Below are 24439 nucleotides of genomic sequence, written 5' to 3'. Positions count from 1 at the left end.
GGATACACTCACTCTTTGCAGAAAAAGCTTTTGACTCACCTTGACAGCGCTGGGCTGGAAGCAGATGGATTTGAACAGCTCGGTGAGTGGGTTCTGGGACAGGGTCAGCGTGAGAGCAGTATGCAGCACCACTTCCAGCAAGGTTGCGTTTTCCTGGCTGCTCACGTCACTCATGATCTTTTCCAATTTGTTTTCTATGGATTCTTCTGATGGCAGCGATGCTTGTAGGAGTCTCTCCATGTGCTTTATAATGGCCTAAATGACAAACAAATAAAACAGAGAGGGGTTTAATGGGCTCCACTTTTCACATTTCATTCCAGAGGGTCACACCGATCTCTGTGGTGTTTCATAATCAGGGTGAAATTCAGCACAAGACCAAGGTGTGGTGTTCAGTGATTGCTCAGTGCATAGAAGCTTGTTCTATGTCTGGTTCCAACTGGCTGTGATAACAACAAGAGATTCACAGCACCTCTCCTGAGACTCTGTCTGGAAAGCTCAGTCCCTAAAGGCACATTCCCTATAACTACTTTAGGCACCAGTTAAGTCCCATTCAGATCCTACATGGCAGATCCTCTGCTGGTGTATAAATTGTGCTGGCTCTCTGTACAGGGGTGAATTTCACTTGTACAGAATCACAAACCAAACCGTGTTCCATTAAAATAGAAAACAGACACTCACTGTTAGTTGCTTGGCTTCTTCAGAGTCTGTGTTTTTATTGTGGCTTCTTGCTTTTTCTATAGTCACAAGTATCAGTGGTGTATTGGAGCTCATTTTTATGTCCTAAAGAAATAAATACTTTTGTTATAACAAAGCTGTTCATGTATCATTTATGTACTTATTTATTAAGGTACATCATTCTACACCGAGAGGTCACTAATGAATCCTATTACACCAGTTACATTTGAAGGCTAATCAAAATGTTTTTCATGTATTTTATTATTATTATTCTCATTTTATGTATTGTTTTATTATTTGTATTATGGCAGTGTCTAAAAGCCCCTGTCTTGATTGGGGCCCATAGTGCCAGGCATTGCCCAGACACACAGCGACTGACATCAGTGCCCCATTTGCATTGGGTGCTGCACAAATACAAAAGTCTGGACTACACTATAGACCTAGATCGGTATAACTATGTTGCTCAGGGTGTGAAAAATACCCCCCCATAGCGACGTAATTATGCCGACCTAACCCGCCATGTAGACAGCGCTATGTCAGAAAGAGAGCCTCTCCTGCTGATGTAGAACCACCTGTTGGGGAGGTGGATTAACTACACCGACGGGCTCTCCCGTCAGCGTATAGCATCCTCATTAATGTGCTACAACAGAGCTGCAGCTCTACCGCTACAGAGTTTTAAGCGGAGACCTGCCCACAGGAGTTGAGATCAGCACCCCATTGTGCGAGGTGCTGGACAGACATGTACTAAGAGACTGTCTCTGCCAGAGCCGTCCCTTGGGTATGGCGAATTGGGGCGACTGCCCCGGGCCCCACGCTTGGATAAAATCATGAGAAGGCGGGCGGAGAGGTGAGGTGGGAAGCGGGCGGACGAGCAGGGTGAGGAGGCGAACGGGGAGGCGAGCGGCAGGAGGACAGCTGGGAGGGGGGTGAGGAAGCAGGCAGTTGGGGGGGGAGGGTAAGGAGGTGAGTGTTGGCCAACCCCTTTCAGAACCTCCCCCTTTCCCCAGTATCTCCTGCCCGCCGGCGGGCCCCAGTCAATCAGTGCCTCCCTCTCCCTCTCAGCGCCTAACGCGGATCAGATGTTTCACCCATGGCGTCAGGAGGTGCTGAGAAGGAGGGGAGAGGTGCAAGGGCGAAGCATGCTCGGGGCCGGGGGGAGGGGGTAGGGACTGGGCAGGGAAGAGGTGGACCAGGGGTGGGAAGAGGCAGGGCGGGGTGGGGTGGGATCAGGAAGAGGCAGGGCAGGGGGAGCATCCCCCAGCAGATTAGAAGCTCAGCGCCTATGTCCCGGGCCCTGCATCTCCCTAGGGACAGCCATGGTCTCTGCCACAAAGAGCTCTCAATCTAAATACCAAAATCATTTTGAAAGTAAAACTCAAAAGCACAAAGGTAATATTTTAGCAATTCCGTGTGTGGGAACATTTTTTTGCTTATCAGGAAGTACAAAATTGCTTTCATGTGAATACAAAGTTCTTGAATTTACCATCCCATAGAAAGGAGATGAAAACCATTCATACAGTTTCTGTTAAGCATAAAATTCTGTCACCTTTGGAAGTCGCTTACCTGTGAAGTCTCAATCCCTCTGGGTAAAATCCACTGCTCTTGCTGAAGAATCTGCTCCATTATGTTCATCCCATAGAAATTGCAAAGATTTCTAATAAGGAATATTTGAGGCCAAGGTGTTTGGGCCTTTTCAACCAGAGTTTTCATTGAATTCACAAGCTGGGACTGTTTCTCTGCAGTTTCAGCACTGGTCCCTGTATTCTGGTCTGCAGCTGCCAAGCAGAGTTCAGTATTAGCCCCAAACCAATGCAATATTGCTGTCTAGCTTCACAGTTGTTCAAAGCTCATATGCAATGAAATCCCTGCAGTAATGTTACCATAGTATTTAAGATAAAAGCGAAAAAAGGAGAAAGTCAAGAAAGACCCCATTTGAATAGATACACTTCATCTGAACCAGAAGGAACAGTCCTTCCATTAACCCTTCTGAAGTGAAGATTTACAGGTATAAAATGCAATACCACCTCCCAGTGGAAAATTGCTTCATGGATAAAATTCACCCTGTAGGACTAATGTGGCCACCATTAATTTTATGGCAACAGCGAGTTTGGTCTGGCAGAACCTACAGCATTCAGAGAGGTCAGATACTTTTACAGAGTCACCAATTCTTAGGTAAAAAAGGCCCATTGTGTCCATCCAGTCCACCTCCTACATAATCTTGTAAATCAAGATCAGTTATTTTTCTTAAAGCTCTGCTCCAGGAATTATTTGGGGGAAGTTCTGTGGCTTATGCTGTACTAGATGATCACGGCTGCTACTCTGAAACCTGTCATTATGCAAGGCACTGCATTTAGCCGTATGGAGTGGAAATCTATCAACTGCATGAAAAAAACTTGTACAGATACAAATGAAGGGATAAACACCCATTTTTTCATGGTCTGTGGGTATAAAAACTTCCTCACTGTATTTTCCACTTTATGCATCCGATGAAGTGAGCTGTAGCTCATGAAAGCTTATGCTCAAATAAATTGGTTAGTCTCTAAGGTGTCACAAGTACTCCTTTTCTTTTTGAGAATACAAACTAACACGGCTGCTACTCTGAAACCTGTCATAGATGATCACAATAATCTCTTCTGATCTGTGAATCTATGAATAACCCGGGCCAGAGAATTTCCCCCAGTGATTCCTGCATCTGGCCCAATAACTCCTGGCTGAGCTACAGCAGCGCTTTGAGAAAGAGAAATCTATTCTTGATGTAAATACTTTAAAAATATTTAAAGAAGCTTTTACCCTATCTTTTAATTTGGTGACCTCATACCAAGTGAGATTGGGAGGAAAGATCATTTCATGAAAGTCAGCTGGGTAAATGTGCTGGCCATACAGAAGTGGGACACTTATTATTGTAGGTACCACACACTTCTGTACATCTTGCCATTTAAAGTTGTAATTTTCAGTAATGATCAGAGTTTGTTGGAAAATGGAATTTCTGTTCTGTGGGAAATTCTCACATTTCTAAATTTGTATTGTTCAAATCATGAAGAAAAGTCAAAATTTCGAAATATTTCATGTATGAAATATTCCGATTCAGAAACATCTGTAAGCAGGGTCTGAATGAGCTCTCCCCTGACATCGAGTGGTGAGTTAGGGAAGAGGACTTCAGGAGCCGACTTTGTTTGCATGGACACACCCACTCTGCCTAGGTGCGCAGCATGATGGAGCCGCTTTGCCCAAATGATCAATTTTAGCTGGTGCTGGGTTGCAAATCACTTTGGTTTTGGGTGCAGGAGTGATAAAGTGTTGGCATCCTTGTTGTGTGCATAAAGGGCAGAAGATCTGTGCTTGGCATACCCTGATTGAGGGGTTCTCCCTCAAATGAACTGCATTTGCTAAGCTGTGGGTAGAGGTGCCAAAGCCCAGTGCAGAGGTGAGAGAATGAGGACAGGTGTCTGTACATGGTGGCTTGGGCTCTAAGGGTCCTAGACACCATTTGTCCTTCCCCCGCTCCACTGTTTAATGACAGAGCTGATTAAGATTCAGTTGAGAGTCTTTTGTTTTGGATCCCTACAGCTGAAATCACTGATAACCAGGTCCAAGCATTAGAGCTGCTATGGGACAGCGTCTCTGGTAAAAGTGACTGCCCAGCCTGCCCTAGCAATGAGGCTCCCCCTGTAACAGCTGAAATCACTGAGAGCTGTGTTAAGTGGGGGGACCTCAAGATATTTCAGAGGTTGCACTAGAGGGCAGTGGTGGAGTGAGCGATGGCAGAGCAGCTGATATAGGAGTGAGCAGCTGACAGAGTGACCAATAGTGGAGTGAGCTTGCGGAGTAAGCGGCAGATGGCGCACTGAGCAGCAGCAAAGTGAGTGGCTGATGGTGGAGTGATAGCTGAGGCATTGCCCAGTGCCTTCTGCCCCATGGGTGGGAGGTGAACTCATGCGAATGCACCTCTGAAATCTTGGTCGTCAATGACCAGGGACAACAACTGTGAGTTGGGCACCCAGAGGTGGTGTTAGGATATAGATATTCAGGCCTGTCTGTAAAGGCCTGTACTCTAAGAATTTAGGTGTATTCTTATCACTTGGCTAGTTATAGAGGTACAAAAGAAAGAATCAAAATCACTGTCTGCCAGTGTAAGGTCCTTCTCTTACTGTGACAGTCTGAGGCCCTGTTCTTTGGCTAACGCCTTTGGCTAAGCAACAGAGGCAGCCATAAGATGGGAAGCGACCGGTCATATCCTCACATTCCAAACTAGTCACATTGAAAGAAGGTGCTATTGGGCTGTTAGGAATACAATCCTGTCCTGATAGTGCCTGTCACCTCCAGAGAAAGGGAAGTGCCTAGAAGATGTAAAAGGAAACTTAGTTTGATAGCATCCTGTCTGGCAAGAACTCACTTATCAATAGCTGGGATGTGAAATCCTCACTTCTGTATTGTTCTGTCATTATAGTTCCCACTTTGCTATTGTTTGTCTGTATAATCTCTGTCTGGTTCTGGGATTGTTTTTGTCTGCTGTATAATTAATTTTGCTGGGTGTAAACTAATTAAGGTGGTGGGATATAATGGGTTACATAATCATGTTACAATATGTTAGGATTGGTGAGTTAAATTTCAGGAAAATGATTGGTTAAGGTATAGCTAAGCAGAACTCAAGTTTTACTATATAGTCTGCAGTCAATCAGGAAGTGGGTGGGGGGAAATGGGAACAGGGAATGGGGGTAAGGAAATTGAAATAATGTTTTGCTAAAGGGGGAACAGGGAATGGGGGTGGGGAAACTGGAATCATGTTTGGCTAAGGGCAGGAATGGGAACAGGGACACAGGTGTAAGGCTCTGTGGTGTCAGAGCTGGGAAGGGGGACACTAAGGAAGGAAACTGGAATCATGCTTGCTGGAAGTTCACCCCAATAAACATCAAATTGTTTGCACCTTTGGACTTCGGGTATTGTTGCTCTCTGTTCGTGCGAGAAGGACCAGGGAAGTAAGTGGGTGAAGGAATAAGCTCCCTAACAGGTGGTGTGTAATTTTCCCAGATTCCTTGGTGGGTGCTTGAGCCAGTTCTGTAATGTATCATCAGAAGGAAGCCCTAGATATTGAACCTGGCTGGCCCTTATTGCTGCCAACTGCAGCTGGCAGAACGGTTACACGTAGAAATTACTCTGGACAAACACAACTCTTAAAGCAAACAACATCCATGGAGCTAAATGGTTCTCTAACCAATCTTCCCTGATGTCCAGTACAACTGGAAAACAGTTAGAAACTCCACTTACCACTTGGCAGCTGTCTGCCAAGCACAGATGCAACGTTACTGACGGCGAGTCGGAGCTTAGCAATGAACTGCAGGTTTTCAATGCTGGTGAGAGTGGCAGAGCTGGGAGCAGACAGAACTGCAGTGGAGAGCAAGTGCTCCGAATGCTGGCTGGCGTCTTCTTGAAAGGAGGAATACATAAAATCCTGTTCAAGAGAGAATTTTAAAAAATGTAAAGTAGTGAAGAGATAGTACTTCTGTGTAAAGGAGATGCAGTTGGTTGGGCCATCTGTATTTTTGTGACTCAACTTTTCCTTTCCCCTCACACCACACAGCAGACAATAACCTTAAAGGCTACAAAATATAAAATTGTTCTGAACCTGATCATTTTGAAATAATGCCACTGGATTAAAAATAACAGTCTCCCATCTGCCTCTCCCCACCTTGTATCTACCCCGCCATCTTCTGCTCCCGCCCCTCTCCCCGCTTCCCAGCTCCTAAGAGCCTCTGGGTAAAATTTTCAAAAATGCCAACGTGATTTAGGAGCCAAAGGTCACTTAAAGGCTGTGGGACTTAGGGTCCTAAATGACTTAGGCACTACTGAAAAATTCCCCCTAAGTCTCTTTGAAAGTCAGTGAGATTTAATCTCCTAAGTACTAAGTTATTTCTGAAAATGGGAGAACTGGCCATTAATTGTGTTTCTCTTTTTCTGGGTGCCCAACATGAGGTACCTGGGTCTGACTTGCATAAATGCTGAGTGCTCACAGCTGCAACTGAGGTCAACTGGAGCTGTGTATGAACTGTGATAAAGTTCCTCCTCTACCTTGGTGGGTCCTGCGCTTATTGGCAGATTTTGCTCGCCTCAGAGATTCACAGTAGCCCTCAGTTTGGCCACTTTCATGGCTCAAATCTGCCATTCACTCAGGTAACCTCATCACTGGCTAGCATGGGGGAAAAAAAGAATAAGAACAACCCTCGCAGTTTCTGATAATCCACCTTATGGGTTGGGGAACAGCCCAGAGAACTTCCCCTCTGGTGGAAGCTCCTGTGTTGGATCAGGAGTTGCGAGGTTTAGGGGTAACTCGGGCCCGCTCTCTACCCTGGTTTCCAGCCCAGGACCCCGCGGACTACAGCTATCTAGAGTGCCTTCTGGAACAGCTGTGCAACAACTACAGTTCCCTGGGCTACTTCCCCATGGCCTCCTCCCAACCCCTTCTTTGTCCTCACCACAGGACCTTTCTCCTCATGTCTGTTAATGCTTGTATTCCTCAGTCCTCCAGCAGCATGTCCTCTCACTCCCAGCTCCTTACACACACCTCACTAACTGGAGTGAGAGCCTTTTTAAACCAGGTGTCCTGATTAGCCTTCCTGCCTTAATTAGTTCTAGAAAGTTCCTGAGTGTTCTGGAATAGTCCCTGTTATTTTACCCAGGGAAAAGGGACCTGCTTAACCCGGAACTAATGTATCTACCTTCGACCACTCTCTTGTAGCCATATGGCCTGACCCTGTCACACAACATATAAAATGCTATAAAAATGCAAAGTACTCTGCTTGTCAGTCCCTGAGGATCTAAAATTGGGCACCCAAAATTAGTGGAGATGTTTCACAATTTGGCCTTAATCTCTCTGTGTCTCAGTTCGACAGCTATAAAATGGACAAAATAATATTACCTAATCTCACAGGGGTGTAGTGAAGATCAATTTTGTGAAGATCAATTCATTAATGTTTGTGAAGCACTCTGATACCATAGTGAGAACACCTCAGTAGTAATAATTTTGTATTCAGAGCAGGGTCTGGATGGTGTGCAGAGAATAAGCTAGGGCACCTAGTACAATGGGTCATAGTCCATGACTAATACTCCTAGGCACTACAGTAATACAAATAAATAAATAAATACATAAATAATAAGAAAAATATTGAGTAACTATTCATACAGTGAATGAGGCAGGGATTCTGTGGAAAAAAATAGTATGTGATTATGTAATTGCAGACTATACCATAAGGAATATGACAGAGCACATGAGGATCAAGTGAAGACTGCACAGGTAACCTTAGTTTTAGCATTTCCTAACATTCAAGTACTTGACTTTGCAACCTTAAGTGTTCTTTTAACATAGTTATTATGGATGTAATAAAACATCTACATTTATCCACAGACACCCCACTCATGGGACTCACCTCAAAGCAGCGCACTGCCATGAAATAGAAATCATCACGACTGCTTTGATTTAATGATAACGCTTCCTCCATCCTGGAGAGATACCCTTCCAGGTGTTCCTTCACATCGTCTAGTCTAGGAGGAAATGGATGTAACTTATAAAACTGAATATACCCATCGTGCATCTGTGAGTGAAATATAGTTAATATAGTTCATCTGGCTGGGAGGAAGCGCTGGAACTAACCTGCACCGAAGCAGCATTTTCAAAAGGGAGGACTTGACAGTAGGACTCGGGTCCATGCACTCTTCAAAGGGCGACAAGTCACTCGTTGGTTTGTACACTGAAACCAAGGAGTAGAATGGATTACTTTTTTCTTTTTGAGCATGAGACCAGATCCCCATCTGGTGTGAATCAGCCACAGCTACACTGGAGTCAGTGGGTCCCCAGCTGGGTATGAACTGACCCTATCTACACTGGAACCCATGGGCCAGGTCCCCAGCTGGCGTCAATCGTCCGAAGCTCCATTGGAGTTAATGGGGCTAGACCCCCAGCTGGTGTGAATTGCCCTAAATTCTCCAACACCAGAGGGCACATAGAAAGAACCACATATTTAGTGTTTGTTTTTTTCAGTCTCATGATTTTAAAGTCACTATCATGAGTTTTGGGGCCTGACTCAGGATATCTGAACAACTGAGATTGGCGGGATCGAGCCGTTCCCGTGTTACACACATCACTCACCCTTTCTAACCCCTTGATGTTCTGCGTTAGAAGGTTTGCAAGCCACGAACTTAATCAGTTGTTCGATGATCTCTGCAGATGGTGGGATTTTGTCCCCAAAACAGTAACTACTGACAAATTCCACAAAGAAGGAGTTGCACTTCCTCCTGAATTTGTTGTGATTTGCAACTGCCTCCCTAGGGCGAGAAAAAGATTATTTTTTAAAATGTCACTGTTTTAATATACAATGTAGCAGACAAAATCATAATGGCTGGAAGATGAATCTAAATATATTGAGAGTGGAAAAAAGACAAAAAAAATTAACCGTGAGGGTGAGTAACCATTGGAACAAATTACCAAGGGAAAAAGAAGTTTTGCCATCATATAAAATCTTTAAATCAAGACTGAATGTATTTCTGAAAGATCTGCTATAGTTCAAGCCAAAGTTATGTGCATGATGTAGAAACCACTGGGTGAGATTCTCTGGCCTTATGATCTAATGGTCCCTTCTGGCCTTAAAAATCTATGAATCTACAAATCTCTCTGTGCTGAAACATGCACATAGCTCCACAACTGCTGCTAAAGTTAAGAGGATTTGGTGTGTGTACCGAGAGTAGACTTCTGTTCCGCAAACAGGGCCTTGCCATAGAACAGGAGGTCCTACAAGGAGCTTGGCGAGCACGCACACCTATTGTGGAATACACATGAGCAATCACCCGAAGAAGCAGCAATCATTCTGGACAACTGTCAGTAACTCAGATTAACAGTTGCTAAACAAGTGTCCCAAATCACAGAGTCAGGCAACTGTACAATACCTGGTGACCTGGGAGGCGGTGGGCATGTAATCCTCGGGGACGCTCTTCTTGCAGATCTTGCACTGCCTGATGTTCCACTCCCGGATGCACTGAGTGCAGAAAATGTGACCACAGGGCAGCTCAGCCGGGTCAGTGATCTCGTTCTGGCAGCTTTTGCATTTGTTCACACCCTTCCTGAAAGACACCACAAAAGCAAGATGCAATTCACGGGGGTCTGATTCTCCGCTGCCTTGTGCCTTACAGAGTCCATAAAATAAATAATAATGAATAAAGACTTGCATAGCTGGGCCCAAGCTCCACGGCAATATACATAAGCCTGACTGTCACAGAGTGGCTGGCTCCTTTAAATGAAGCAGGTCCTGCGCCGCTCCACCAGAACAGGTGCTTCCAGTTTGGCCAATTAAAATGCAGAGCAGTATTTGGGGCTACAAAGGATCAGGGAGAATCAGAGAGGGAGGACATCCCTGAAGGAAGCTGCAGGAGGTTCATGGGGAAAGGCCAAAGGCAGAGGAGCAGCAGAAGGGTTCACTGGCTGACCTCCCCAAGCCAAAGAGCCAGGGCCAGAAAGGTTTGAAGGCAAGGGGAGCAGTGGAGGAGCTTACCCACTGACATCGCCACCTACGAGAGCTGGAAAAGTTAGTGTAGTAGGAGGAGTGATGGATGCTCCCTTGGTGAAGATGATCTCCCAGCAGAGAGTCTGGGGGAGTGTGGGTGGGCATTGATACTGGAAAGAGAAGAGTTGCACTCCAGCTGGAAGGGCTGGCGTGGTTTTCCTGGTAGAAGAACAGGAGACAACCAACAAAGAGCCCCAGTGTGGTGGAAGGTGCCAGAGAGTGGTATTTAAGGTCTATATGTACTGTGGGACTCTTGTTCTGGATTCTTTGCACTAGGTTTTTATAATAAATTGGCCCCAAGGAGGAATACTTTTGAGGCAAGAGAGCTGTTGGGGAGTTGTAAGGGGCCTGAGGGGAGAAATGGGGAAATAAGCCTGGTGTGAAGGTGCCCAGCCACAAGGGGGCACTGACAGGAGGGGGAGTTGTTCACATCCATGGTACATAATGCAAAATGCTTTGTGTATGTGTGGGTATAGCACTGAATGCTGAGTCAGGTATCCCATGGTATGTGGGAGGCTGCAAGCAGGTTTCAGGGGGTCCTCCAAGCAGGGACAGTGTTAGACTCGCTGGGGCTCAGGACAGAAAGCCGAAGCCCCACCACATTGGGCTGAAGCCTGGGACCCTAACTCTGCCACCCAGGGCTGAAGCCAAAGCCTGAGCAGCTTGGCTTCCCGGGGAGCCCTGTGGCATGGAGACCCAGGCAATCGCCCTGCTTGCTACCCCCTAATGTCGGCCCTGGCTTTTATATGCAGAAAACAAGTTATTGTGGCACAGGTGGGCCATGGAATTTTATAGCATGTTGTGGGGGGACCTCTGAAAGAAAAATGTTGAGAATCCCTGACAATATTTTTGTTAACTTGCAAGTGTAATTAATAGACACATTGCCTGCGAAAGATGCCCTTATTGAAAATTTACCCACAACGGTCTTTTTGCTTGTTTGCTTGACTTACACAAGGTAGGTGGTAGCAGCATTGTTGCAGCATCTCTTCAGCACTTTTGTCACATCTTCAAAAATCTTTGCTGGTTTACCATCTTCAATATCGTACAGTAACTACAGAAAATAAAGCATAATGCATGTCATTGCATTCTAAGTGATACAAGAAGTATTTAAAAAGTTACATTAGCAAAAGCAAGCTCTCAAAAGTTAGGATATGCCAGAATCAAGGTTGCCCATTCAACCTTAACTCTACCCCTTTAGTCTTGTATAAGATCACATAGGAAGTCTAGGGCAGAGCCCAGACTAGATCCCAGGTCTCCTGAGTCCCAGCCCAGAGACTTAAATACACTCCCTCATTCACTGTTCATTCTGTGCACTGAATGAGGCTGGAGTCTGACAGAACCCATAGCACATGATCATGTAATTAAAGATTATATCATAATGCAGAAGCATCGGGGCTGAATTAAGGTTGCAAAGGTTTTCAGAGAGATCTGGGGCCAAACTTTGCAAACTTGGGTGCCCAATATTACACACACATCTCCATCACTGGGAACACCAGCTGAGGATGGCTGGTCAAAACATGTTGTCAACAGAAAATTGGCTTATTTACTGAACAGAAACTTTAATGGGTGTTGTCTGTGTTCCTGAAAAAAACTCGTTTTTTTGTCAGAAAACCAAAACCCGGAAACCTGGAAATTATATTTTACACTGTAACACCAAGATGCTATTTTGTGTCATCTAATACCAAAACTATTGAAAATCATAACCAAAACGTGGAAATTTTGAATTTTTCAGCTTTTGTTTCAATTTGGAATGAAGCCAAATTTTCAAATCCTGTGCCAAACATACTTTCTGTCCTGTGCAAGGCTCTAATTCTGGGGTGAGGACTGCAGACAGCCTTAGTGTAGTGTGCACAGGAGATGGGGACGGTAAGTGGGGGAACTGTCCAGGGTCAATGCAGCTTGGTCCACCTGCAGGCTACCTCCTCATCCCTTGTGGGGACACCACGTCCCATGTGGGTGAAGGACAGGGTTGGGTGAATCCTCAACTGATGTGTGAATAATGGATTATTCAGAGCTAGGTGAATAATGGATTTTTCAGTTTGCTGGCAATTCCGAAAAAATTGGGGAAAAATGAGCTTTGTGTCAAATTTGTTTGGTAAGGAACAAAACATTTTGGAGAAAGCCGAAATATTTTGTTTTGATTTCGACCATTTTAATTGTATTAAAAAGTAAAATTAAAGGAAATTTTGAAATTGAAACAAAAAAATTGAAATATTTTGATTTTTTCCCTGAAACAATTTGGAAAAACTGACATGAAGCATTTTGGTATTGCCAACTCTGCATTTTTCTCCAAAAAAATTTTGGATGAAAAAGTTCTTCTAGTGGTCCTCCCGATCTCAGCTGGGTCCTAGGGGGCTGTAGCCTCTTGTTCCATGCGGTTTCAAAGGGGCAGTGGGGCACAATTTTATACACCTACATTCCAGAGGAAGACAAACTGCTTCACAACGAGCTTTAGCAGCTTCTCGTCCATATTGGTTTCATCGTGTAGCAGGTGATCGATGAGCAGGTAGACGATGTTGGTACAATTCCACTGGTGTCTGAAAAAGAGACAGAATTGCCTCACTGAGAGTAGCTGCGCCTTGTCTGCTGGGAAAAATAATTCTTCCCCACATCTTTGGACAAAACCAGCCACCTGGAGATAGGAACTGAACATGTAAACCGGTCCTTCAGCTCATAATCCCCTCAGGCTGGGTGTGATGGCTTGCAGTCAGGGACTGTTCAACTGTTACTAGCTCTTCAGGGAAGCTTACAAAATGAAGGGGAAGCTGATACAAGGGGGAATCAAAGGGGGAAAAAACCTTTGTCCTTTCCTCTGCTGTCTGCGTAAAGCTTGGAAAGCCTCGGTGGGATTATGGCCCAGGGTTTCTGAGTGGATTTGCTCTATCTTTGTGGCTAGAACAAGCTCTGGAGAAAGGGCCATGACACGAGTAATATCTGGGGTTTTAATAGGAATGTAGGACTGGAAGGGACAACTTGGGCTGTGGAGTCCAGTCCCTGCTATCACTGGCAACCCTGTCAGATAATCCTTTTCATAAATTTATCAAGCTTCATCTTCAAACCAGTTAGGGTGTTTGCTCCCCACCACTGCCTCTATTGGGGGCTCTTTCAGAACCTCCCTTTCTCTGATGACTGGAAACCTTCTTCTCATTTCCAGCCTAATTTCAGCCATGGCCAGTCTGTCCCCATTTGTTCTTGTTCCCACACTGTCCTTTAGCTTCAATAGCTCTTCTCCCTCCCTGGTGTTTAATGTCACCCCTCCCACTCCCAGTGTATTTATAGTGAGCAATCCCGATCCACTCCCAGCCTTCGTTTAGTTAGGCTCAAGAGGCCAAGCTCTTTTGGACCTGGTCTACATTGACGCTGTAAGTTGATCTAAGTTACACTAGTTAAGTTACGTAAGTAATGTAAGTCGACGTACCTTAGGTCAACTTACAGCGGTGTCCACACTATGCTATGTTGCTGGGAGATGTTCTCCTGGTGACATAGCTTCTGCCTCTCATTGAGGGGGATTACAGACGTTGACAGGAGAGTGCTCTCCCATCAATTTAGCATATCTTCAACAGACCTGCTAAATCGATGCCGTTGCATCGATGGCAACGGAACCGATTTAGCATGGCAGTGAAGACAAGCCTTTAGTCTCCTGTCCTCAGACAGGTTCTCTATTCCCCTGAGCATCCCCTTCTCAGTTCCTGGTCCAGGTTCTTGTCCCAGCTGGTGAAAGCACTCTCCAGCGCACACACCCAATTCTACAATATTAAAATACTCATTTCCAAAGGCAGGATTTGCACCAGCAACACAAGTAGCCAGCTGTGTGCAGGTGACATAAAATATTGAACCTTGAATCACAAGATGAGCCTGTTCCATTAATGGCTCTGATCCTCCATAGACTGGTGCCCTGCCTCATTATTTACATACGTGTAAAACATTCCCACTGGTGTGAGGGGGGAGTCTGATGTAGCAGACGTTTACATCCAGTCTGCGCAGGTGTAAACAGCATCACAGAGGACGAGGAAGGGGGACATCAGGGACGAGTGAAGGGATCTAGGATGGTTACATTTGAACTAATAGAGTAACGCAGCTGGCTTTTATCTTCTGTGCAGGCCGGCCACTAGTGAGGCCACAGCAAACACTGAGCCACCATCTGACAGAGTTGATTGGAACATGGAGGTTTTTCCCCCGTGGAAAATTATGACTTTTCACTGAAAAAACAAACCCCCCAATTTTTTCAGTAACTGAAGTTTTTGGTAAAAAAAATTGCAAAAAAATCAAAAATTTTTAAATTTTTAGTTTGCAAGTTTTTCTGTATAAATTCAGAATATTTGGAGAAAATCTGACACTTTTTGCAAAAAAAATTGTTTAATGGCAAACCCATCTTTTTGTCTGGGAAAATAAAGGTTTAACAGAAAATTTTTGACTATTATGTGTTTTAACAAAGTTTATATTCTTTAAAATACATAGACATGATTTTGGTGGGAGGGGGGTAACACTCACAATACGCTCTTCAATAATTTCCTTTTGTTACAGTAAAGTCTCATCTGGTAGTCGTCCAATGTGATCAGCTCCAGAATGTGCTTAATGGACTTGATCCTTTTCAGCCAGCTCAGGCAGGCGTTGAATGGCAGAAGCTCCTTCTCTGTGGGCTGCAGCTGCTTCAGGATGATGCTCACGGCATCAAGAGCTACAAACTAAAATGACATTTAAAAACAAATCCTGTGAGTTTCAGAGCTAGCCATTGTGTTTCAGGGTAGGAAGCATAGAGCAGATAAAATGACAGGGCAGGAGTATCGCTTGCTGAAGAACTGAAGCAACAGAACTGGAGCTGGTTACGAAGGAACGACCTGTGGCTGCCCACACATATATATACACGCACACACAGGCAAGACATGATCATCAGCAGGGAGCAGCAAAGACCCTTACCATCTGAGCTAAAGGGATAACCCCATTAATGGCAAGAAAGGAGTAGCAGCCGAGATAAAATCACGACTGCTGCACCAGTGTGTTCCACATCCAGCTGCCGAGGCAAAGGAACAAGCAGTACCTTAGTGGAACAGAGGGAGAGAAATCCCACACTTGTTTACAAGCAGTGCACACCATAATGGAGTGCCACAGAATATCATTCCCCCTCCTCTTCAGGACCTAAGTGCCCTGAGTTGAGGATCTTGTTACTTAACCAAGTTTGAAGCCTGATCTAATTCCCCATGAAATCAATCCACCTTCCCACTGACATCAAGGGGAGTGGGAGCCAGCCCTTAACCATGTTATTAAACTGGTTCAAGCTGCCTTGGATTTAAGCTGGTTTGGCTTGTTATTGTGGACAAGGCCAGGGCAGGGATAAGCCATTTTTAAAGAGTGGTTAAAACTGGTTTGGATAATACAGCTTCTGGTCCAGTGTTGACAGCACTTGCATCAAACAAAACCAGCTTAAAATTGTAGTGACCATCTCCCAGTGCAATGAACGTTATATGATAAAAAGCACATGTGACTCGGCAGCAGCACTGCTGAGAAGGATCTGGGATTTTTGGTGGATCACAACCTCAACACGAGTCAGCAGGGTGAAACTATTGCAAAAAAAGCAAACGCAGTTTGGGGTTGCAGTAACAAAGGCATAGCATGCAAGTCATGGGAGGTGATAGTACCGCTCTACTCAATGCTAATTAGGCCTCGGATGGAGTAGTGTGTCCAATTTTGGTCACCAATGCATAGAAAGGATGTAGAGAAGTTATGACTATTGGCTCTATACCTGGATTTCAAATGTTTGCTTCTGGGGTAAGGCCCACAAGGTATTTGCCTACACATCTTGGAAGGGCTATTCAAATTGAGTGGCCCATCAAAAGAACATTTAACTCACAATGGAAGATGCCCATCTACCTTGAATGGACTTTCCTGTGAATGTGCTGTTTGAGATATAGGTAATGGCTTCTACTGCATCCAAGCAGAATCATGCATGGACATGTGACTTCAAATACTATCTTGTCACCTGTGATTTTCCACTAGCTGTGCTGAGGGCTTTGTTTGAAACAAGGGGTTTCCCTCCACATAGCAGAAGCTATAAAAGGCCCTCCATTTTGCCTCTTTCCTGCTCCACCCTCTGGACTATGGACTTATACTAATGGGAGCATTCAAACCAAGGGAATGAGGACCTTTCAAGGATTTGGAAGCAACCAGAGACTTGACTTAGACCAGCAGTTTATTCCATCACTGCTACAATCCTGAACCAAGAATTTTGCATTTATTGTATGTATTTGATTCCTTTAACCAATTTTAACTCTCACCTTTCTTTCTTTCTTTTTATAAAAAAAACCTTTTGATTTTAGCTAACAAAAGATTGGCATCAGTGTGATTTTTGGGTAAGATCTAAGTTATATATGGACCAGGGTGTGTGGCTGGTCCTTTGGGATCAGAAGAACATTTTGTTTGATGAGACTGGTTTTAAAGAAACACTCGTCTTTAAATCCAGTGTTTTTGGTGGTAATACAAGGACTTGTATTACCACCATACAACCCTGATATTCTATGGTTCTATGATTAAAATACCTAAGAAAACTGCGTTCCTGACTTGTTGTTCGCCAGTGTGGTGCAACAGAAGTTTACTTTTGTTGCTGGTTTGGTATATCCTATTGAAGATTAACCACCAGTTTTGGGGTGTATCTGCCCTATTTCTCAGGGGTTTGGCCTGAATTTGGTATTCTCAGTTGTGACCCATGGAGGCACGGTTACAGGCTGCCATAAAAAAAGACGGAGAAAAGTTGTTCTCTCTTGCCACAGAGGGCAGGACAAGAGGCAATGGGTTCAACCTATAGCATATCAGATTTAGATCAAATCTCAGGAAAAACTTCCTAATTGTAAGAACAGTAGGACAATGGAACAAACGGCCCAGAGACGTCCTGGAAGCTCCTTCACTGTAGGTTTTCAAAAGGAGACTGGATCCATCTGCCTTGGATGGTTTAGGCACAACAAATCCTGCATTTTGGCAGTGGGCTAGACCAGTGGTTCTCAAAGCTGGTCCGCCGCTTGTTTAGGGTAAGCCCCTGGTGGGCCGGGCTGGTTTGTTTACCTGCTGCGTCCGCAGGTTCGGCCGATCACGGCTCCCACTGGCCGCGGTTCGCCGCTCCAGGCCAATGGGGGCTGCGGGAAGGGCAGCCAGCACATCCCTCGGCCTGCATCGCTTCCCGCAGCCCCCATTAGCCTGGAGTGGCGAACCGCGGCCAGTGGGAGCCGCTATTGGCCGAACCTGTGGACATGGCAGGTAAACAAACTGGCTCGGCCCAGCCCGCCAGGGGCTTTCCCTGAACAAGCGGCGGACCAGTTTTGAGAACCACTGGGCTAGACTATATGACCCTTGTGGTCCCTTCTAACCTATGGTTCTACAGATTCTATGATTGGAAGCGGAGAAATACATGGAGGATTCCTAGAATTAGAGATTACCACTGTGATCACCTAGTTTGACTTCCTGCCTAACACAGGCCATAGGACCTTCCTGAATTATTTCCTCTTTGAACTAGAGCAGATCTCTTAGAAAAACATCCAATCTGGATTGAAAAATTGCCAGTGATGGAGAGTCCACCATGACCCTTAGTAAATTATTCCAATGGATAATTCCTCTCACTGTTAAAAAATTATACCTTATTTCCAATCTGAACTTGTCTAGCTTCAACTTTGAGCCACTGGGTCTTGTTATACTTTTATTTTCTAGACTAAAGATCCAATCATCAAATATTTGTTCCCCATGTTGGTACTTATAGTCTTTACTCAACTCACCCCTGAGCTTTCTCTTAATTGAGCTCCTTGATTGTATCACTCTATCACCTGTGGACACCAGAACTGGACCCAGTACTCCAGCAGCAGTCACACCAGTGCCAAATATAAAGGTAATGCAACCTCCCCACTCCTACTCAAGATTCCCCTGTTTATGTATCCTGGCATTGCATTCGCTCTTTTGCTAACAGCATCACACTGGCAGTTCATGATAAGCTGATTAATCACCATGACCCCCAAATCTTTTTCAGAATCACTGATTCACAGGATAGAGTCCCCCATCCTGTAAATATGCCTACATTCTTTTTTCCTATACATATGCATTTAGCTGTATTAAAATGCATATTTTTTTCTTGCACCTACCTTACCAAGAAATCCAGATCGCTCTATATCAGTGACTGTTCTCCATTATTTACCACTCCCCCAATCTTTGTGTCAACTGCAAATTTTATCAGTGATGATTTGATGTTTTCTTCCAGATAATCAATAAAAATGTTGAATAGCGTACGGTGAAGGACCAGTCCTTGTCGGATCCAGTAAAAACACCCACTTGATGATGATTCTCCATTTACAATTATATGTTGAAAAGATCTACAATGAAAAACTATTCAGATAACCCCGCTCACCATTTTAGTTGTGTCTTCTTCATAAACTTTCAGCAGCTCACTGGTTAGAGTCTCCTCATTCTTTACTAAATTGATGAATAGCTGATAATTCTCTTGTAGGTAGAAATATTCAATGTGCAACCAAATCAGGGAAAACCCCACGTTGTCATGTGCCAAAGAGGTGCAGAGCCGCTTCGCACCCGTTACGAGAACATTAGACAAAATCTGGTGATAAAATAAAAAGTATTATTTCTACTCATCGTCAACCACAAGAATAGAGATTGACCCATAGAATTAAGTTCTCTGTTGCTGCTGTGTTTAATGAAAGATGTATGAAACTCTTACCCCAGTCAAAAATGTTGTTAAAATGCAGTTAAAGTTGAGAGCACTTAGCAGTAATTTAAGAGCAAATACAGTGTTTCAGTAAAGTGCATTTATCAAAAAACAGCAGAAGCGGACAGGAAGTGGTTTTATTTTTGGCAGAAAATTTTGACTGTTAAAAATCCAAAACCTTTTTTCCAAAAAGCTGAGGCAAGACCTTTTCAATAAAATAAAAATCTACAAAAAATTGAAAATATTCTGCATGAGCTGGCAATCTGCCCCCAATGACCTCAATGGAGTAAGGGCTGATTAACACCAGCTGTGGATCTGGCCCTAAGTTTTTTATTTTTTTCTGCATTAAGTTTAAATTGTCTGCTATACCATTGGTAACCCCATCCCAACCATTCAGCCTGGTGATGTTTAAAAGTGCTTTTCTGCAGAAACCCGTTTACCTCATAAACCTGAACATCTTGCCCTGGAAAAGCCATCCTCACAAAATCACTGGCATAATGCTGAACCATTTCTGGACTATTGCCATCTGGCACCGGCATGTTCATGATAGAGCTTTGAAACATCTCAGCAGAGTCCATAGTAGGGTCCTTTGGATAATCTAGGATGACACAGAATGAGCAAAGGAGAGGGGCTTATTGAATTATAGTAAATCACTATAAATATTGTTTAGTAATTATTAATATGCAAGTGAATGTGGGACAAGAGTATAAGCATGGCAGGGCAATGGGAATCCTGTTTTTCTCCATTATAAATGGTTACTTGTTTGAATTATGATGCGGTGTTCTAGGTCATTTTAGTTGGGTGGGGAGGCTCTAGGTCATTCTAGCTGGGTGGGGAGTGGGGCAATTGTGATTTCTTCAAGCAATGAAGGACTGGAGTTCGCAAAGGACAAGGAAGTTCGGACAGTCTAATAGGGCAATCTTCAATGAGGAACTCTTTCCCCCACCAGCAAGACTCCTTTAAGGAGCAAAAGTTTAAGCATAGGCCCTACTGATTTGCATGTCTGAGAGTACCTACATCCCCAGATCTATCTGCAGATTCCTTTCCCAAGTCACTGATTTCCAGGATACAGTCCACCATCTGGTAAGAGTGACCTATATTCTTTAATACTTGCATTTGACTGCATTGCAATTAGAGCTGATTGGAAAATCAATTTCTGTCCCATGGAAAATTTTGACATTTTGCATTTTTTGTCACAAATCATAACAAAAAGCCAAAATCTGAAAATTGTGACAAAATTAAGTTATGATTTTTTTGGTTTGGGACAATCAAGATGATTAATTTTGATAAATTTGCAATGGTTTATTTTGATTTGACCATTTTTAATTTAATTTTTTATGTATAAAAAACAAAAACATCAAAACAATGTCATTTAGAACCAAAAAAAAAATGAATGAAACTTTTATTCTGAAAACGTTGAAACAAGATGCTTTGACATTTTCTAGGTTTCAGAGTAACAGCCGTGTTAGTCTGTATTCGCAAAAAGAAAAGGAGTACTTGTGGCACCTTAGAGACTAACCAATTTATTTGAGCATGAGCTTTCGTGAGCTACAGCTCACTTCATCGGATGCATACCGTGGAAACTGCAGCAGACTTTATATACACACAGAGAATATGATACAATACCTCCTCCCACCCCACTGTCCTGCTGGTAATAGCTTATCTAAAGTGATCATCAGGTGGGCCATTTCCAGCACAAATCCAGGTTTTCTCACCCTCCACCCCCCCACACAAATTCACTCTCCTGCTGGTGATAGCCCATCCAAAGTGACAACTCTTTACACAATGTGCATGATAATCAAGTTGGGCTATTTCCTGCACAAATCCAGGTTTTCTCACATCCCCCCCACCCCCATACACACACAAACTCACTCTCCTGCTGGTAATAGCTCATCCAAACTGACCACTCTCCAAGTTTAAATCCAAGTTAAACCAGAACATGGGGGGGGGGGGGTAGGAAAAAACAAGAGGAAACAGGCTACCATTTTCTAGTTTTCCCCAATTTGTTTTCTAACAACATTTCATCTAAATTAACACAATTTCATGAAAAATTTCAGTTCTCAAGATGGCATTTTCTGACACCAAACTGTTTTGATTAAAATTTTTCAACCAACTTTACTTAAGCGCAACCAAGACTCCAAGTGATGGACATTCCACCCCATACCTAGGGGAGCTGGGCCAATGGTTAATTTCCCTCCCTGTTAAAAATGTACTAATTTCCTGTGTGAATTTGTCTCACTTCAGATCCCATGCAGTGGATCTTGTTCTGCTTCTCTATGCTAGACTACAGAGCTCTCTTTTATGGGAAATCTCCATCCCACATAGCTCTTCTAGAAACCTGATCTGGATTAACCTTGGCAAAAGAGAGAGGAGAATTGGGTCTCATATTTTCTTTTGCAGTTAATTTTAATAGATGCAGAAAGTGTGAAGTTACCTTTCACCCGATGGACTGTCTCCCATATCTTGTCCAGGCGAGCTTTCAGAACCCAGCTGAATGGAAAGCAGCACAACATGGACAGGCTGGAGTCTTCACTCATTGACAACACGGAAATCTTAGCATCAGGGGCCCTTGCGTGTTTAAAAACAAAGAAACATATACACACCCACATACACATTTATATATATAAAAGAGAGAGAGAGAGAGAGAGAGAGAGAGAGAGAGTTAAGCAATTTAGAGATGTGTCTTATTCCCCTCAGTCATCTCTAGACATGTTCTTCATTTAAAAGATAAACATGCCTACAAAGGAATTCAATAAAAAAGAGAAACTGCCAGGTGGGATCAGAGCCAAGGTCAGTCTAACTCGATCTCCTCTCTCCAACAGCACCAGATGCTGCAGAGGAAGGTGTCAAAACCCACAGGAGTAGATGGGAGGTAATCTGCCTCCCACATTAGGTGTCTAACAATTAGAAATTGGTTTAAGCATTGAAACATAAGGTTTAATATCCTTTCCAAACTTTTTGTCAGCATTCAATATGTTAACTCTGAATATTCTTGTGATCCTTAGAAATGTCCAGTCCCTTCTTGAATCTTGTTAAGTTCTTAGCCTCAATGACTTCCTGTGGCAGTAAGTTCCAGAGGATAATTACATGTTGTGTGGGGGAAAAAATATTTCCTTTGATTGGTTTTGAATTTGCTGCCTTTCAATTTCATCTATTGTCCCCTTTGTAAAAGGGTGGTCTGCCCCTTTAGGGGCCATAGGCCTGGGGCCAGCCAGCCTATTGTTCTATCTGACCTGGCTAGGAAGGGGTCAAGTGTTCTCTCTAAAGGGCTGAGAGTACTCAGTCAGCGAAGAGGCTGGCTCCTGTGACTTACTCTGCAGCAGACAAATGCAGAGTGAAAGGCCTCTGGGCCCTTACAGCAGGGGAATAACTTTGTTTTGTGTTAGTTTGTGAATTAATAAACTGTGCCCAGGGGGAGGGGCCTGAAAGAGATCAGTGATTAGGACTAGATGACCCTTGTGGTCCCTTCTAACCCTGTGGTTCTATTATTCTAAAACTCCCTTCTGATTTTTAAATCTATGGATCTATAAATACTCCTCCTCCTCCTAACACTAATAAATAATGATGCATATAAAAACTGGCAGGAATGACTTTGCCTGTAATTCTGTGCACATATTTGTCTGGGATTACTTGTGTTTAAATAGAACTACTAAATTTCTGGCTTCCAATACAGTGAGTTCCATACAGTTCTGATACAGTGAGTTCCATGGCTTAATTCTTCTATACATTTGTTGCTTTCCCACTTCCTTGCGCATGTACTTATTTAATAAACACACTCTCCACCATGTTTCCCACTCAGATCTAATCCTGAGAGTCCGAGCTTTCCTAGTGGTTTCTTACTTGCTAGTATACTTAATCTTCAGAAATGATTCATCTTTGAACATCTGGAGCCAGAGGTCAGAGAAAGGAGTTTCTTGAGAGATATGATCCAAGTTGTTGTTTGCATCAATTATTGCTAGAATTTGAGCAAACATATTTGCCACAATGTCTTCCAAATGATTCCAGACAGCATGTCTTAAAAACAAGGAAAAACATATCTTATAAAATAATTCTTTCACCTCCCCCTGCTTAATCAGCTCATTCTGTGTGTCTGTAACATGAGGGTTGCTTTGCAGGGCTGGGCCCTAAGATACAACTATGTAAATATCCAACAATCATAGTATCATAGACTATCAGGGTTGGAAGGGACCTCAGGAGGTCATCTAGTCTAGGCCCCCTGCTCAAAGCAGGACCAATCCCCAATTTTTGACCCAGATCCCTAAATGGCCCCCTCAAGGATTGAACTCCCAACCCTGGGTTTAGCAGGCCAATACTCAAACCACTGAGCTATCCTTCCCTCCCTCCTTCCCATCCACACAGGACAAAACAGGGAGCAAATTTAGCATTGGCTGGGTGATGTCTCTCAAGCAGTTTGGGAGTCAGCTGGCTGCAATGGCTGAATACCATAAATATGAATTTCCAAAACTTTCAAGTTATTTATCTGCAGGGTTCGGCACATTTCATTCAGCTGATCAATTTTGTTCTTGTTACAAAGAAGACCCTTTAACTGTCGAATGACCTAAGATTTTGTTGCCAGTACCCCTGATTAATTGTGATTTTTAAAACATATGCTAGTCTTCTATATAAGTTCTTATACCACCTCATCACAAACCCAAGCCCCTTACAGTAATCCTTTAAGTGACGTGAAACAAACATATCACATCTCTTTGGTATTCCAAAAAAATGGAACTATTTGAAATTCAAATGGCCAACATGATGCTGCTATAGAAGAACATACAACGTTACCTGAATGAAGTGCCTTCAAGTATGAACTCACTAGACAGAGCTCTGCAGAAAATCCACTCTCTAGGCTCCTTACTCAGCTTCTCTCGTTCTTGTAAAAGGTTACAAATTCTCCTTTTCAAGATGACCATAAAATGATGAGCAACTAGCCATAAAAGAAAAATAAATCACTTTATCTCACAATAGGGCTGATCAACATTTTCTTAATCGCAAATTGTGTTTTCAACTAAATGAAAAATAGGGCAGAAAGCCTCTGCTTTCCTCACATTTTTGATTTTTTGACAGAAAACCCAAAACCTGAAAATTTTCAGCCAAAAACGTTTTGGATTACAGCAGTTTTGGGCCAATTCTTTTTCCAGTTTTCAGGTGTTTGGTTTCTGGACAAAAAGTTGAAATTTACCATGTGGGAGGGGAAAAAATATTTTCAAGGCCACTCTCCTAAAAACATTTCCTGTTTGTCTTTTTTGAAACAGTTCCTTTGGCCTAAGCAATCTGACCTTCCAACTGGAATCAAGAAACTCTTAGATAAAGGGGTCACGGAAAAAAGTGAGCTGTAGCAACTGAGGGTTCCATGTGGCTCTCAGGTCTGGTCTACACTAGGGATTTACATTGGCATAGCTATGTCTCTCAAGCAGGTGAAAAATCCACACCCCTAAGAGATGTAGCTATACTGACCTATCCCCTGGTGTAGGCAGCATTAGGTTGATGGACAAATTCTTGCGTCGACTTAGTTATTGCCTCT

At 43.5% G+C, this 24439-nt stretch overlaps 1 protein-coding gene across 1 annotated transcript in view; it reads right to left on the bottom strand.

Moving 5' to 3' along the window:
• The window catches only part of LOC140913638 (E3 ubiquitin-protein ligase rnf213-alpha), a 175178-nt gene that overhangs the window by 35994 nt on the left and 114745 nt on the right, over nucleotides 1-24439 (bottom strand). Inside the window, exons 38-53 of the mRNA XM_073350368.2 lie at nucleotides 23701-23842; nucleotides 22756-22929; nucleotides 21350-21483; nucleotides 19356-19513; nucleotides 18604-18807; nucleotides 14715-14908; nucleotides 12640-12760; nucleotides 11174-11274; nucleotides 9610-9783; nucleotides 8816-8991; nucleotides 8321-8417; nucleotides 8097-8211; nucleotides 5941-6124; nucleotides 2239-2450; nucleotides 679-780; nucleotides 40-255 (exon numbers count right to left, since the gene is read on the bottom strand). Coding sequence (XP_073206469.2) covers nucleotides 40-255; nucleotides 679-780; nucleotides 2239-2450; nucleotides 5941-6124; nucleotides 8097-8211; nucleotides 8321-8417; nucleotides 8816-8991; nucleotides 9610-9783; nucleotides 11174-11274; nucleotides 12640-12760; nucleotides 14715-14908; nucleotides 18604-18807; nucleotides 19356-19513; nucleotides 21350-21483; nucleotides 22756-22929; nucleotides 23701-23842 — 2504 coding nt within the window. The remainder of the gene's footprint in view (nucleotides 1-39; nucleotides 256-678; nucleotides 781-2238; nucleotides 2451-5940; nucleotides 6125-8096; nucleotides 8212-8320; nucleotides 8418-8815; nucleotides 8992-9609; nucleotides 9784-11173; nucleotides 11275-12639; nucleotides 12761-14714; nucleotides 14909-18603; nucleotides 18808-19355; nucleotides 19514-21349; nucleotides 21484-22755; nucleotides 22930-23700; nucleotides 23843-24439) is intronic.

Source organism: Lepidochelys kempii, chromosome 6 (assembly GCF_965140285.1).
Source record: "Lepidochelys kempii isolate rLepKem1 chromosome 6, rLepKem1.hap1, whole genome shotgun sequence".
In the NCBI taxonomy this organism is placed as follows: domain Eukaryota; kingdom Metazoa; phylum Chordata; order Testudines; family Cheloniidae; genus Lepidochelys; species Lepidochelys kempii.
Note: the sequence above shows the minus strand (reverse complement) of the source record. Positions and strands in the feature narration are given on the sequence as shown.